Source organism: Carcharhinus amblyrhynchos, chromosome 5 (genome assembly GCF_965287045.1).
Source record: "Carcharhinus amblyrhynchos chromosome 5, sCarAmb.v2.hapA, whole genome shotgun sequence".
Taxonomy (NCBI): Eukaryota; Metazoa; Chordata; class Chondrichthyes; order Carcharhiniformes; family Carcharhinidae; genus Carcharhinus; species Carcharhinus amblyrhynchos.
This window is the reverse complement of record NC_137328.1, coordinates 21,010,702-21,027,125: the sequence shown is the minus strand read 5'-3', so window position 1 is coordinate 21,027,125 and position 16,424 is coordinate 21,010,702. Positions and strand designations below refer to the sequence as shown.

General features: G+C 41.9%; 1 protein-coding gene across 12 annotated transcripts in view; it reads left to right on the top strand.

Moving 5' to 3' along the window:
• Window positions 1-16,424, top strand: part of mpdz (multiple PDZ domain crumbs cell polarity complex component) — a 266,727-nt gene that overhangs the window by 246,552 nt on the left and 3,751 nt on the right. For all 12 annotated transcript variants that reach the window (XM_080188518.1, XM_080188525.1, XM_080188521.1 and 9 more), the window contains 6 exons: window positions 779-881; window positions 5,726-5,766; window positions 10,935-11,057; window positions 12,265-12,369; window positions 12,551-12,663; window positions 14,291-14,414. In XM_080188518.1, the coding sequence (XP_080044644.1) occupies window positions 779-881; window positions 5,726-5,766; window positions 10,935-11,057; window positions 12,265-12,369; window positions 12,551-12,663; window positions 14,291-14,414 (609 nt within the window). The remainder of the gene's footprint in view (window positions 1-778; window positions 882-5,725; window positions 5,767-10,934; window positions 11,058-12,264; window positions 12,370-12,550; window positions 12,664-14,290; window positions 14,415-16,424) is intronic.

Genomic DNA, 16,424 nt, shown 5'->3' with positions numbered 1-16,424 from the left:
ATATCCATTTTATTTCTGTGTAAATGAAGTTCATGGGGATGAATCTTCAAGGATGTGCTGATGGTCGAAACCTCAGGCATCTTCTGTTAATTTTCCAAAATGCACAGGTTTTCTTTCTTTTGAAAATGGTCTGCATGTATTCGTAATAATTTAATATGAAGTGGGACTGATCAGCTTTGAAGAGTCTCTGCACAGTGCTGCTTCAGATTGCCTTCTATCAATTTTTTCAACATGATCTTTTTAGCATGATATTTTTTAAGTTGCTATTTTTCAAATATATTTTATAAATGTTTTATAAAAATGGGCGGTGGAGTAAAGCTTCTTCACTAAAATATTTAACAGCCCCCTGTTTGTTCTGTCCGTCACCATCTCCTTCCACACAGAAATGGCTTTCAAGGCCATAACACAGGCCCTGTGTTGAATTAGCTTCTCACAACATTACAGTTAGTATTTTGATGATGCCTGTAGCCCAGGGTAGATAATGCAGAGATTTTGCCTGAAGGATTTTCTTTTGCAAACTAATTGCAAAAAAAAGTTTTATTTTCTGTCTTTCTATATATAATATGGAACTCCTATTTGTGTATATTTCGTAGTTTATGGCTATGATAAAAGGGTTTTAATTTGTGAAATCTCAGAAGCTTAATACTCAAAAGAATATTACCAGATAGTATTGTGATTTTAATATCAGGTTAATTTACAAAATGGATAAGCAAAGCAAAGTTCAGATCATAATTGTAATGTACAATTGCAGTCATGTTAATTGTGACTATTCTCACAGGTCAGTGAAGGGAGTAGTGGTGGTGGGCTGACCACATTCTGTTCTACTGGTTCTGGATCCGCCCAACCTGATCAAGGTGAAACTGGATACAGAAAACATGCCTGTAAGTTATTCAGTCCTGCATGGTTAATCCTGAATATAGAACATAGAGCATAGAACATAGAACATTACAGCACAGAACAGGCCCTTCGGCCCACGATGTTGCGCCGACCAATTAAGAAAAAAGCAATGACCCTCTAACCTAAACCAATCCCTTTCCATCCATAAACCTATCCACGAACTTCTTAAACGCCCCCAAACTAGGCGCATCTACAACTGCAGCAGGCAGGGCATTCCATTCCCCCACCACCCTCTGGGTAAAGAACCTACCTCTGACATCCGTCCTATAACTACCACCCCTTAATTTAAAGCTATGTCCCCTCGTGCTAGCTTTCTCCATCCGAGGAAAAAGGCTATCACTGTCCACCCTATCTAAACCTCTAATCATCTTGTACGTTTCAATAAGGTCTCCTCTTAGCCGCCTTCTTTCCAATGAAAACAACCCCAAATCCCTCAGTCTCTCCTCATAGGACCTTACCTCCATACCAGGCAACATCCTGGTAAACCTCCTCTGCACCCTCTCCAATGCCTCCACATCCTTCCTATAATGTGGGGACCAGAACGGTACACAATACTCCCAAGTGCGGCCGCACCAGAGTTTTGTACAGTTGTAACATGACGTTGTGGCTCCTAAGTTCAATCCCCCTACCAATAAACGCCAAGACACCGTATGCCTTCCTAACAACCTTATCGACTTGATTTCCAACTTTCAGGGATCTATGCACATATACACCTAGATCCCTCTGTTCGTCAACACTATTCAGAGTCCTACCGTTAGCTCTATACTCTACACATCTGTTGTTCCTGCCAAAGTGAATTACCTCACACTTTTCTGCATTAAACTCCATCTGCCACCTCTCGGCCCAGCTCTGCAACTTGTCCAAGTCTCTCTATAAACTATGATACCCCTCTTCACTATCTACCACACCTCCGACTTTGGTGTCATCAGCAAATTTACTAATCCATCCTTCTATACCCTCATCCAGATCATTTATAAAAATTACAAACAGCAGTGGCCCCAAAACAGATCCCTGAGGCACACCACTTGTAACCGAACTCCATGACGAATATTTTCCATCAACCACCACCCTCTGTCTTCTATCAGCTAGCCAATTCCTGATCCAATTAACTAAATCACCCTCAATCCCATACATCTGCATTTTCTGCAGAAGCCTTCCATGGTGAACCTTATCAAACGCCTTACTAAAGTCCATATATACCATGTCAACTACCTTACCCCCATCCACCTCTTTGGTCACTTTTTCAAAAAACTCAATAAGGTTAGTAAGGCACGACTTACCCTTCACAAAACTGTGCTGACTATCTCCAATCAATCCATTACTCTCTAAATAACTATAAATCCTATCCCTAATAATTTTTTCTAATACTTTGCCCACAACAGAAGTAAGACTCACCGGTCTATAATTCCCGGGGACGTCTCTATTCCCCTTCTTAAACAATGGGACAACATTCACTATCCTCCAGTCTTCTGGCACTATACCTGTGACCAACGACGACCTGAAGATCAGAGCCAGAGGCTCTGCAATCGCCTCTCTTGCCTCCCAGAGAATCCTAGGGTAAATCCCGTCCGGCCCAGGGGACTTATCTATTTTCAAACCCTCAAGAATATCTAGCACATCCTCCTTATCTACTGCAATACTATCCAGTTTACAACCCTGTAACCCAGTGTTCTCCACAACTACATTTACATCTCCCTGCGTGAATACCGAAGAGAAATATTTGTTCCGTGTTTGATGGTATAGTTCTTGATGGTATTATTTGAGTGTAGCCAAAATCTGTATTCTTAAAGGGCAGCAAACCTCAACATTCCAAGAAAATGTTGCAGTGTATCACTTTACAGGTTTTAATCAGCCTTAAAAAGCTAAGATGTCTCCATACTTGGCTGTAATATCTCACCTTTCTGTTGTATTTAATTAAAATTTGTAAAAAAAAACTTTAATACATGAATTCTAATTTAAGAGGTCATATATATTGTAACTTTAAAATGTAAATATGTTTTTGTTCTTGTTTTATCCGTTGTAGTGAAAACCAAAGGTTTATTAACAAACTGGATATGTTATTGGCTTAACCTTCCTTCAGACCAGGAATCAGAAATTCAAGCAAGGATCTGAGGTTCTTGTTAAAGGAATTAGCTTGATGCCTCGTTCTGTGAAATCTATCTCAGCTTATTTTCTCAGAATCCACTATCTAGACTTCTGGATCGGACCCAGAAAAGCCATTATTGCATATCCCAGCCGAAATAGAATAATATCACACCTGGAAACATTCTATACTTGAAGTTTTTCATTTTGTGCTTCCACTGAATGCTTTGTAAACTTTCAAGTCAAGCTAACTCTTAAGAGGATGCCCATGTGGACACGATTCCATTTCCGTTTAGTGCACTTTTGAAATTCTGTTCCTGGGATGTAGGTGATGTTGGTTCTGTCACATCTAATTCCATCTTTGTATCTGCAGAAAAGATGGAGGCGGATCTTTTCCTTCAACTGCTGCAATTTTTGCGATTATTCTTATTTTTCATGGTAGACCATTTTATAATTTAGATCCAGTGACTCTGAAAGAACAGTAATAGATGTCCATGTTAATATGGTGTGTGGCTTAGAGATGATGCTGTTCCCACAACATTACTGTTCTCATCCTCCTTCAGGATAGAAGTTATGGGGAGAAAGTTGCTGCAGTGTATCATGTGGATGAAACACAGTGGGCATTGTCTTATCAGCTTGCTGCACTCATCGATCAGTATGGCGAGCTGGGAAGATTGGTGTGAACCAGATTGCTATTTTCCTGGCCCCATCTTACTGGCAGAATTGCTTTGCACCCAGAAAGGGCATGAAGTTCATGACCATTAGTTTGCCCGGATCTCCATATCATTAGGTACATCGGCATGGCTGCTTCCTACCTCCTGGAGGCTTTCCACCTCACTGGCAAGATTTCAGGCCAATGAGAATCACTACTGATCTCCACCAGCAGAGACCAGGCATCATGGTTACGCTGGGGGAATCAGAGGCCAGTGGTCGGGGGCATTGCGAAGTAGTACCCATGGTCGGGGGTTGGGAGGGTTGTCCTGCAGGGGTAGATCGCAGAGTGGGTCATAACGGAATTAAAACTAAGTGCTGCTGCCTGTGGAAAAACTGGAGTGCTTGAAGGATGGAATTCAAGTATCTTTTATTGGGAAAAAATACGTCCGATGGGAAACAGATTGGTCAGCTCAGCTTCACAGAGATTGGAGCTCCACCTTTAAAGGACGCCTCAATCTCAGAGTTAAATGACAGACCCTCATTCCACCATAGAAATGGCAACCACCAGGTGGAGGGAACACCTCCAAACCTTCACTACCCCTACCACTAAATGTATAGATCACCAGTCCAACCCTCCACTCACACCATACATGCTCAAGGGTGACCTGAACACCTCCACGTCCTTGTCTCGACTTCCCACCCTCCCCACAAAAGAAGTGCTCCAATATGAGATCAGCAAAGATCTTGCGCTCTCCACCCTCTCCCCTCAGGCTCTTCCCATTCAGATCTTGTCCCTAGACAGTAGCAACTTAGCTCTGCCAACTGCATCCTGGCACTGACACCTTGGTGATGAAACTGTCACTGCCTGGTGCCAATGGCAGGAGGCATTGTCAGGGTGGCAGGGGAATGGTATCATCCTGTTCTGTAGCTGAAAGCTACCTGCAGTGCTGGCATGCTGTTCCAGCATGAGAAGTTGAAGAGGAGCCCCCCTTTCCCCACAATTCAAAAAAAAGGCCAAGGTCTTCAGAACAAAGAACAAGCCTGTTTATAAAAAAGACATCTTCTATATCTGTCCATTTTTAAAATAAAAAACATAGGTCTTTTTTAGAAGCCCAGTATTTTTGTGTATAATTCCAAGGTTTTTTCTCCATCATTGTGAGAGGCTTTGGACAGTTAGAACTCCAGTAGTTTTTCAATAGAAATTCAGTAGAGCAAAATCTTTTCCTGTATCTAATGCTTGAAATGTGCAATTCATTGGTTATTGGTGTCAGAACTTTGGGCCCACTCTATTGTAAGTAGACAACATATTAGCTAAACCCTTTAGTTATTTATCTGGTTCATGTTCAGAAACAAATACAGTGTACAAAGATTTTTATGTCCATTGGGGTATTAAGAAATGATGTTTAAAATATTGTCTCCCAGAAGAACTCAATAATTTGTTGAAATGTCAAGAGATTGAACAATGTTGTTTTTATTGAGTAGCTCATTTGTTTATTTTTAGTTATTCCCAGGATTTTTCTCTGAATAGAAGGAGTGATTCCATTTGTTTTTTGTCTAGATGCAATTTTTAATCTTACATTTTGCATATGTACTTAGTTAGCTGATACTGAGAGTACTTTTTAAATAGAACCAGATTGCTTCATAATTTTTTCTCAAGACATAAGTTCGTTTTGGCCTAAACATTGATGCTGTTAAGTATTATTTGGTTAATCAGCCCAGGGTTTGCCTTTAATTGCAATCTCATACCCCAGAGTAGATTATGATGGCTTGCTTGTTAAGGTTTGACCCTGTTCAGTTTTCCAAGTGAGTCTGACAGGTCAATCATTGTGCCAATCTAATGGTAATAGAGAACCTGTATATGTTCATATTTGTAAATCTTTTCAAATCTGGAAACAACAGACACTAACCTTTAGTGTGGTTTTTAAACAATTTAATAAGCTATTCAGTTAAATGTGGAAACATATAAATTGCACAGTCTTGCACCCTGTATCACTTTTTTTCTCTATTCTACCAATGAACAGTCACAACAAAAACTAAAGATTTCAAAACAAAATTTGTTGATAATGTGCTTTATTTTTATTTTTTCATGAAGGGACAGAGATTCAAGGGCTAAGAACAGTAGAGTTTAATAAGGTGAGTAGCAATTTGGTGTCTTAACTCCACAGGAGGTTGCAGTTAAGAGTTCACAATCTTTCTTTAAAAAGGTGCTTCAACTGTTGTTTCTGATGGGGGTGAATCAGTACTCCAAAATTGAGAATTGACTTGGAAAATTCACTGCGCTGTCATTGAGCAAAATAAGTTTGATAGTCAACCAATTCTTATTCAGAAAGACATAAAGTTGTGAATTTACATATTGCCTTTCACAACTTTAGAATATCCCAAAGTAATTTGCAGCCAATGAGATACTTTTAAAGTAGTCACTGCAGGGAACTTAGCAACCAATTTGCGCTTATCAAAGAACCATGAGTAGCTAAGATAATGACCAACTAATCTGGAGAGAGAAACATAAATCGCCTTTCAGGTCTATGCCACAGACCTAAAACATTAATTCTGTTTCTCTCTTCACAGTTGCTGCCAGACCTGCGGACAATTTCTCATTTTCTGTTTTTATTTCTGATTTTCAGCATCCTGTGTAGTGATAAACATTTGCCAGGGCACCAAGGATTTCTCCACTGTTATCTTTCCAATTCATGTCAGTTGATAGACATCCTGGGTGATTTTGAGCTTACATTCACCATGAACGTAAACAATGTTAAGGGTCCAAAGTACCGCAAGAGTCAGAAAACAAGATCATTGCCATGATAGCTCATTTTCCAATTTTCCCTATCCCACACTGGTGGTGCAACAAGGATGGAAGATTAATTGAAATACATTTTGACATAGTAAGTAGGCTTTCCCACCATATGATTCCCTACAAATAAAGAATTACCCCTTCGCCAACACAAATCACATCAGCAAAGTTTACAACAGCTTCTGCAAAATATGAAGCGGCCGAGGGAAACTCACAGGGGGTGCAAAGGTAAATATAGCCCCGGTAGGGGAGGAGGAACATGCCTATCCAGTGCCCTGGCACTGCAAACCAAGCCATGCTGGTACGGGACCCCTTGGAAGCTCCGTTGGGGTGTGTGGCTCCTGTTGTGTGAGGGGGTGGTTGCCTTGGTGCTCATAGCAGCCGTGATAGGGTGAATGATTAACCTGGTGCATTTGGTGGGAGGGCAGTTGGCCGCATGGTTGTGAGGGGCAGGAACATTTTGATCCAAGTGCTCATGGTGGGGTGTTGCCCTTGGTGCTTGGATGGTTTGGGGGTGGTGGGGGGAGGTTTCCATTTCCATGGGGGGAGTTTTATTTTAACCTGTATCAAGGTATCCTTTAAAAAGGGCACCCTGAACTGAAAAATAGCAACCTGTAACAACTCACTATTTTCTGTTTCAAAGCCAATTTTTAAAATCCAAGTTGACACCAACCCCCCACATCCATGAGTCTCAGCTTTGTTAACCAGCCTTTTATGTGGTACTTTATCAAACGCTTACTTAAAATCCATATAGACAACATCCACTACTTCCCCTTCATCTTCCTTTTCTCTGACTTCATCAGAAAAATCAGTTAAATTAGTCAAACTTTGTTTTTACAAATTCATGCAAGCTGTTCTTAACTAACTCAAACCTCTCCAAGTGCTTTTTGATTTTTTTTCCATGATTATTATATCTAAAATTTTATCCATCACTGATGTTAAACTGACAGTCTATAACTATTTGGAATATCCTTACTTCTTGAACAAGCATTCACATCACTCTTCCAACCTCTGGTATCTCCCTCATATCTAGGGAAAATTGGAAAATTGTGACAATACTTATGCTATACTCACCCCACGTCCCTTAGCAAGCCATCTGGATGAGGTAAAGTATGCACTCTAAACATAGTCAGCCTTTCTGGTACATCATGCCAATCACTTTTCATCCCATCCATTATCACTGTAATCTTCAGATTAGTGGGTTCTCCACCATATGGTCCCCCCCCAAATAAAAAAAAATCCCCCTTTCAAATATCAATATTTGTCAACCACCTCTTCCTTAGTAAAGACTGATACAAAGTACTATCTGCTGTTCTATCTGCTGTTGCCCCAGTCATGGGAGCCCAGCTCGTGTTAGCGTGACTCCTCACACTACATTCATTCTGCAGTGCTGCTCTTGATGGGAACCCATCTTGTGATAGTCATGAGGGTGTTCCGCCATTGTCTCCCTGAATTGCTAGCCATTCCTGGAAGCCACTGCACCAGACTTTCAGGTGGGTGCATCCCATGCCTATGCTTCAAAGGTTCCCAATGGGGACCCCTGCTCACCACCTGTGTGCTCTCAGTGTCCCCCATGACGAGGGTGTAGTGATGGCTGCCAACCTGTTGAGGTGATGCATGATACTGCGGATGGGGTCAGATTGCTACCATGCACACTCATGGGGATAAGGGTTGATGGTATGGAATGAGGGGCCCAGGATGGATAACCTCATTCACTGTCTTACTCCCTCTCTCATCCCCCGCACACCCCCCCCCCAAAACAAAGATGGATTTTGGCATGGAGCTAATGGATCTGGCAGGCATCCTGTGCTGCAGTGAAGGAAGAACAGGGACGCTTCCACACCCTGCAAGGCCAGCCCAGGCCAGAGGATGCAACAGGAGGACAGGGGCAGAGGATGAACACCCATCAGCCCAAGATGGAGGGACCAGGTCACAGAGGATACAGAGACCCCGGCACTTCAGGACACACGTACATCAAGGAGTGCCGGACGCTGTGTGCCGCTGCAGGCTCCGGTTCAGTAAGGAGACGGTGCAGCACCTGTGTCAGATCCTTGCAGACCTGGCATCTTGAGGGACAGGGGGACACTGTTTCCGGTGGCAGTGAAAACTATGGCAGCCTTCCAAGTTTTTTGCAGCCAGGTCCTTCCAGGCCACTGGCTGTGGGATTTTCCAGTTGTCGGTGGAAAAGTGTGTCCATGAGGCCTCAGACATTCCCGCTTCCAGCTGATGTATATCAATGGCGGTGTCGTACGCATCAGACAGTGACCCAGAAGCATCACCACTAACTTGTTTCACTGAAATGATAGTATCTGCGCTGATGGATTGTGTAGTGGAAGGCTGTGTCAGTTGATTTGCTCTTGCATCAGAGGATTCATCAAGGTCTATCATCGAGGTTTCCTCCAAGTTATGGGATGTCTCAGCAGGAACAGCAGGAAGGGCATCGATGCCAGATGGACCGGAAACATCAGGGTTGTTTCCTGCAACAGTTTATACAAGGTTCAGTGCAAGGGAAGGACAAGTATCTGGGCAGTGTTCCACTTACTTTAGGTATGTCATATTAATAACGGTTTTGCGGATGCTCATTTCCTGGTTGCACGACAGCCTGGCTGCCGCTCACGATCCTGTCTTCCTACTCCTTCCCCACCAGATCGAGGGTTCGCTCCTCAAAGGGAGTTAGGATTTGCAGGCCGGGGACCCCAGCTCCTGTTTTTTTCCTGGTCCTGGCAGTTATGGACCCTCTTCTCCAGTGGGGACTGAAGTGGAAATGAAAGCCTGATGGCCGGAAATGCATGGGATGTCGGGGGTGAGGATGGTTGGGTGAGATTTGTCAGGACTATTCCTTGGGAGGCAGGGGTTGCGACAGGGAGGGTGACATAGAGCTTGGCTCATCACTTGTCCGTGAGGAAGAAGATGTCCCTCCTCCCCTCCACTGCATCCAGCAGACGACCCAGCTCTCTCTCCATAAACCTTAGGGCTATTCTTCTGGATGCCAACTTCCTGGCATGACTGCTTGTATGTCCATCGTTAGTCCTGATATGCAGCTGTTTCTTGGTAACACTATACAGCTGCAGCCACTTTGCAAGAGTGACGCACCTTGGGGTCATTTCTGGTGAAAATCGCATCAAGGCTCTTCTATTGCACTAAGCGCTGTAAGATTGCAACTCACAGCTCACCGAAGAAACCAACACCATTCACTCCCATTTTCACGCTCATTCGGCACTTAGAATTTTTTTCATAAGATTGCACTCAATGTGTCAATCATTCATCTCACTCCCACTATCTCTCTCTCTCATAAACACACACACACACACAAATTAGTAGAAGATTAAGTTAAAGTTGTAATAACAAAAATGGAACTCATAGCGATCTTTATATTGGTGCCAACCTTTTGTCATCTTGGTTGAGTTGATTTAACTGGACTGAAGGTCTATTAGAAACAAAAGGTGGAGTTTTCCAGTCCAGTATTCCCCGCCCCCCCCCCCACCAACCCCGCACAACCGCCTTGGAAGGGCTGGTGAATTCCAGCCAAAGGACTCTCATGAAGCTGCAATGTCTCTTGTGGATTAGTAGTTCTCAGGGTGACTTGGGAGCCATTACAATACTTTGGTTGCATTAGAAGACTTTCAACTATGATGGTTCGGCTGTTGCAAATGATACTGGTGTTTCAGATGTTTCTCACACACACGGATTTGCTTCGTTGAAGTTATGTTATACTGCAGTGCCTGACAAGTAGTTTATCATGTGACTGCAGGGTTACCAGTTCTGGAGACCAGAGCATCATGATGTAATAGCAATTGACAACAGTCATTCATTCTTACCTGTATCTCAACTTGAGTTCAAATAAAGAAATAAAACCAGAAAAATGCTGGAAAACCTCAGCAAATCTGGCAGCATCTGTGGAGAGACAAACAAAACAAACATTTTGATTCCATATGGCTCCCATTTTTATTGCAGATTTCTAGCATCTGCAGTATTTTTGTGTTTGATTTGAGCTCAGAAATATTCCTTTGTTCAATTTGGCACTCTGAGGTCAACACGCTATTGATTTCATATTTGTCAAATGCTGGTTCATCTTTACACAAATGGGATGTTTAAACTTTACAGCTGCAAAGTTCTCTTTCTCAGGTCCTTGTTCAACGAAATAGTGGCCATAGAATCGCTGTTCACTGTTTAATGTCCATATTCATGTATTAAGTTTCAGTCATTTTCAGAGTTAACATTTTCACAAAATGTGATATTATATCCAATTCAATATCCAATATCACACTTATACTGAGCATGGCAATAGTCACAATAGTAGTACAAGTGTTATTAGGTGAGTGTAGCACAGAAGATTTATGGTCTGTCAGGAAGAAAAGTGATTGTTGGCAAATGAGATCTGCGAAGACTGAGTACTACAGAGGAAGAATTGTCCAGTTTGATAATATTGTTACAATCTCTTTTGAACATATAAATGAAAGTGTGAATGTTTTTATTTCCTCCGAATTAATTCATGTGCTGTTGGTGATAGGGGCCGATTGATTCACTGGGAATCAGCATTGCAGGCGGAGTGGGAAGTCCCCTCGGAGATGTCCCCATTTTCATTGCAATGATGCAACCAAACGGAGTAGCTGCCCAGACCCAGAAGCTGCGGGTAAATCTCTGTTCAATCTTTGATTGCTCAGCTATTAAGAATTTATTTCGGAAATTTTTATTTCATGCACATTGTTTTTCCTATTTTCGCACCCACGTCTACCATAAATACTAAATATCAAGAAATACCTAAAGATAGTTTTCAATAATGTAGGATTATCTAAATATTAGGATAAAACCTTATTAAAATGTACAAAACTAGTATTAAATGTAGATTTTTTTTCTGTCTGAGTTTGCTTTTGATCTCTGCTCTTGTTTTCCTATTAATTACTTACTTTGTCATCAGGAATAGCAGCATCATACATAACACAGCTCAGTGTGTTCTTTCCATTTTCAGTACTGAAATTTATACACTGTGCAAATGGGTACAATTAATGTCTAGAGTTCTGTACTTTGAAATTTGCTTTTTTAAAGTTATGTTATCCAGCTGGATTAAAATATCAAATGGGATGTCTTGCAGCACAAGCATTAGTTGGCCTGCTCAAAAAAAATTAAGACTGAATTTCAATGTTTAAAACTCCATCACAACCAATGTAGCCAGGAAATTGTTCAAAAAGAATATTTTAGCACTGATGGTCTCACATCAGGCTATACTGAAATATTCTCTTTGTGATATTGCCAAAGTTCCTGTTCCGCAATTCCTAGTGTGCTTTGACTTGAAAATGGCTGAGGTCACCAACAGATTATTGAGTTCCCTAAAGCTTGAGAAATGAAATTACCTCTGGTTGATAAACTCCCGTTGCCTACACTGAGTGTATTATAACAGCAGCATAATGTAAGCTCACCTTAAAAATATCCAATAATTGCTGAGAACCATGTTTGAGTTTTTAATATTAAGAATTGAATGATCCTGCCTATAATCTTTGAACACTAAAAATTAACCACCTGTAAGATGTAGGAGCAGAAGTAGGCCATTTCGCCCATCAATTCTGCTCCGCTTTTCAGTGAGATCATGACTGATACAATGTTCAACTCCACTTTCCCACCTTATCCCTATAACCCTAGATTTCCTTACAATAGCTATCCAAGTATGTATACACAGAGTTGTGACTGAATCTGTGGGCAATTGATCGTGTAATTCAGGTCTGCTGTTTGTACCTTACACTTATTAGATACCAGTTTGAGATGTTTAGTATAACAACTCCAAGAGGTACGCTAACAAGATGATAGAGCAACAAATATTTTTAATCCTGTATTGTTAATTATAGGTTGGAGACAGGATTGTAAGTATTTGTGGAAAACCTACAGAGGGTCTGACTCATTCCCAGGCTGTCAGCATACTGAAGAATGCTTCAGGTCATATAGAATTGCAGGTATGACAAAACATCATGCACTTCAATGGGAATTTGTTATTTGCAAATAATCTTTTGTTTTGGAACTTGATTGTTTAATTAATCTACTTAATTTCTGACTCAGTAATATGTCAAAATATTCTTACATTTTTTGGCTTTTGCACTGCTTAATATCTCTTACTTTGCAAATGATTGTTCATAGGTGGTTGCAGGCGGAGATGTTAGTGTGATAACAAGTCAGCAACAGGAACATATTGCAACTACGCTTTCTCTCTCAGGACTGACAGCAAGCAGTATCCTTCATGATGACCTAGGGTAAGCATTTTTACTTACTGCACACAATACATGGTAGAAGTATTATTAGAAAACTAAAGCATTGAGCTGGTGTAGATCATACTGTCCTTGCAACAGCAAGTAGAATGATTTTTAATAAAGACTGCATTGAACAGTATTTGCCTGGTTCCAACCTGTATTTGCCGTTGTAACTGCATATCGCCTGTTTCTATTTCTGCTCCTGCACCATTACTTCTGGAACTCCCCTAAAATTTACAACAACTTGTATTTTTTATAGCACTTTAACATAATAGAATGACCAAAAACACCTCACAGAGGCAATCTAAAACAAAATATACAATTGAGCCTTGACCCATTTGAAGAGATTTGGATTAGATGACAGAAAAATTGGTCAAAGAGGTATTTTTATGGAGTGTCTTAAAGAGGGAAACTGAGAGATGGAGAGCTTTAGGGAGGGAATTCCAGAGTATAGGTCTTTGACATTTAAAGGCACAGCCACCAGCAATTAAAATTGAGTGAGCTTATGAGGCCAGAATTAGAGGAATGCCGTAGAAGTGTTTGAGGATTGTAGGCTGGAGGCGATTACAAAGAGAGGCCAATCAGGGAGGGATTTGAAAATACAGCTGAAAATTTTAAAATGAAGGCATTGCTTAGGCAGGATAGGTCATCAGCAAGGGTGATGGGTGAATGGGATTTGAATGCAAATTAGGACACAGGGTGCAGAGTTTTGGGTGACCTCAAGTTATGGAACGTACAGTGTGGGAGGCCAATCAAGAGTGCATTAAAATAATCAAGCCTGGAGATAACTAAGGTATGGAGGAGGTTTTCAGTAGCAGAGAACAGACGCAGATGCTGATTGAGGAGATGTTACGGGGTGTACATAGGCAGTCTCGTGAATAATGTGGACAAGTGCTTGCAAGCTCATTTTGTATCAACTATGACACAGAGGTTGCAAGTAGTTTGGTTCAGCTTCAGACCGTTTCTGAAATTTTTTCCTGCTGTGTGCATTTTACTCTACTATGGAATGAAAGCAGAGTTGGAGGAGGGGGTGGACAGTTGTTGAGCAGATATGGGCGCAGATAAATTGAATACAGTTAAAGCTGGAATGGACGGATTTTTGGTGTCACAGAAAACTGGATATGGGGAACTGGGGGAAAATGGAGTTGAAGCCCAAGATCAGCCACAATTGAATGGTAGAACAGGCTCAATAAGCCATGTGGTCTACTCTTCCTATTGCTAGTACTCTGAGGAGAAGTGGAGAGTTGTTGAGCAGGCGCAGAGGGAGTCAATGAATAAGGGCCAATGGTTTATTTCCACAACTGTTCTGAAGATTGTAGGGGCTCGGGTAAGGATTGTGTGTGCATATGTAATGGAGCCTTGACCTTTAGGTTGGAAACTTTTGTTCCAGGAGCAGATAGAGATGGTGATTAGGGAGCAGAGATTGCGTCAGGGACCAAAGATGATAGCTTCAATCTTGACAATGTGTATTTATCTAATTTGGATTATACAATGGGGCTTTCCCACCAAGACCATAAAATTATGAATTTTAAAAGCTGGACACAAGGTTGCATGCAGTGGCGTTGGGGTATAGAGGGAGCTGAGGAAATGATGTGCAATACTTAAAATCATTATTTTTATTACTCTTCAGTCCTCCGCAATATAAAACAATCACTTTGGACAGAGGTGCTGATGGCCTGGGTTTCAGCATTGTTGGTGGATATGGCAGCCCTCATGGAGACCTGCCCATTTATGTCAAGACAGTATTTGCTAAGGTAAGCAGACTGTGAGGATGTTCTGAATTCTGCAGCTATGGTACTATCTATGTCTGTTTTATCGTGTCAGAGGCATATTTAATGCATTTTAGATTATCATTAATCTAACCTGAGGTACAGGTCACAATTACAGTTGCCTATAAGAGATAGATTCAGGTGGAGAAGGGGTTAAACCTCTGAAAAGTGATGTCAGGCCAGAAATTTGACATGAACTCATCCACTCCTGGGTTTGACTTGGGCAAGTTTGCAGGCAAGCAGGAAGTCCCAGTGGAGCTGTCAGCCAAATAATTTCAATTCTACAACACAGTGGCACGGTGCTTAGCACTGCTGCCTCACAGCTCCAATTCCGGCCTTGGGTGGCTGTCTGTGAGGAGTCTGCATGTTCTCCCTGTGTCTGTGTGGGCTTCCTCCAGGTGCTTCAGCTTCCTCCCACAGTCCAGAGATGTTCAGGTTAGGCGTATTACCCATGGTAAATGGGCAGGGATAGAGTGGGTGAGAGATCTGGGTAAAATGCTATTTTGGAAAGTCGATGCAGACTCTGGGCCATATGGCCTCCTTCTGCACTGTAGGGATTCTATGAATTCCCAATTTACTGAGAATTTAACCCAGCATTCTGACTTTAAGTGCCAGTAATAGGTTTCCAAGATACGTGGAATTCGTCAGGGTCGACCAGGGGAGTGCTTCTTCAGTGAAACTGACATGCTAGAAAGCTTTCAGACAGTGATTCTGAAGAGCTGCAGTGGCCATGCCTATGTGAGATGTGTGAGGAAATGCTTGACAGGTGATTTCCAACTTCTTGGAAATCACTTCATTCACCTTGATTCAAATTTCCCTGCTGTCAGCCTTCACTGCAGCATTAAAGCAGCTTATGTATCTCTACCTTGGAACTCTGAGGAACAAAAGGAGCAACACGAACAGCAGCAGAATCAACATCAGCAGTATCGTCTCCGCAACATGCCATCCACAGGAGAAAGGGAAAGAACACAGAGTTCTAGCTTAAAGGAAGCAAAACCATAACAAAGGATCAGTCTCTTTATGTGTGAACGCCAGTGTCACTTGAGGCATGATTATTGCCAACATCTGCAGCTTCCTGGAAAAATGTTTTTTTTTCCCCAGTGGAGTAGGTGGACACAAATAACCAGTGGTTATCAAACTTGCTGTCAAGGAATGGCCTCCCCATCCCTCTCAGTTTTCTGCCAGTCCCAGGAGATCTACACCACAAAAAGTCTGAAAAATGGATTGTGTGGAGAAGGTTAGGCAACGTTTGTGAAGGGTGACGGAGGCATGGATGTAAAAGGGCTCAACAATGAGGATAAATGTTAGTGTTGGCTGTTCAGATAGGGATGTAAGGAGGTAGCTGAAGAGAGAGGAATGAGTGGAGCTACAGAGTATTGCAGGAAGATGCTGAGAACATGATAGTGTGGTGCTTGGCACCTGAACAAATTATGCAATTTACCTTTCCTAATCAACTGAGGTCTTTAAATCTCGTGGGACACTGTCCCCAACTTCGTGGAACACACTCCTGTTGTTCAGTTCATTGGCCACTACCATTCATATTTCTGTTTAAGAAGCTGATCTCTTTCTCCCATACTTGGCAAACGCGTCCTCACTCACTCAGATCTTGCAGCAGGACTTCACATCAGAGTCAGAAACCTAGGGACAGTCTTCCCAGGTTTTCTTTCATTCCTGTGGTTGCTCAAGTGTCAGGAATGATTGGACAGTCATTTTGACCTCTGCTAAGGTCCCATTAATTGGAAATCCCTCCTTAGACAATGTCAACATGTCAGCCTGCCTGTTTTTGCTAATTGATCGAAAAATTCAGAAGCAGGACGCTAATGCCATGGTTCCTGAACCACTGCCAGCAATACCCCCACTATGTGCAATGTTGTTAAGATAAAGTACTATCCGTATTGCCAGAAGTATTCATATTTCACACTTGAATGAATTCCAATGGCTGAGTTACCATATCTCAGCTGGGGCAGTGATTAAGAATGCTACACTTGATGTTAG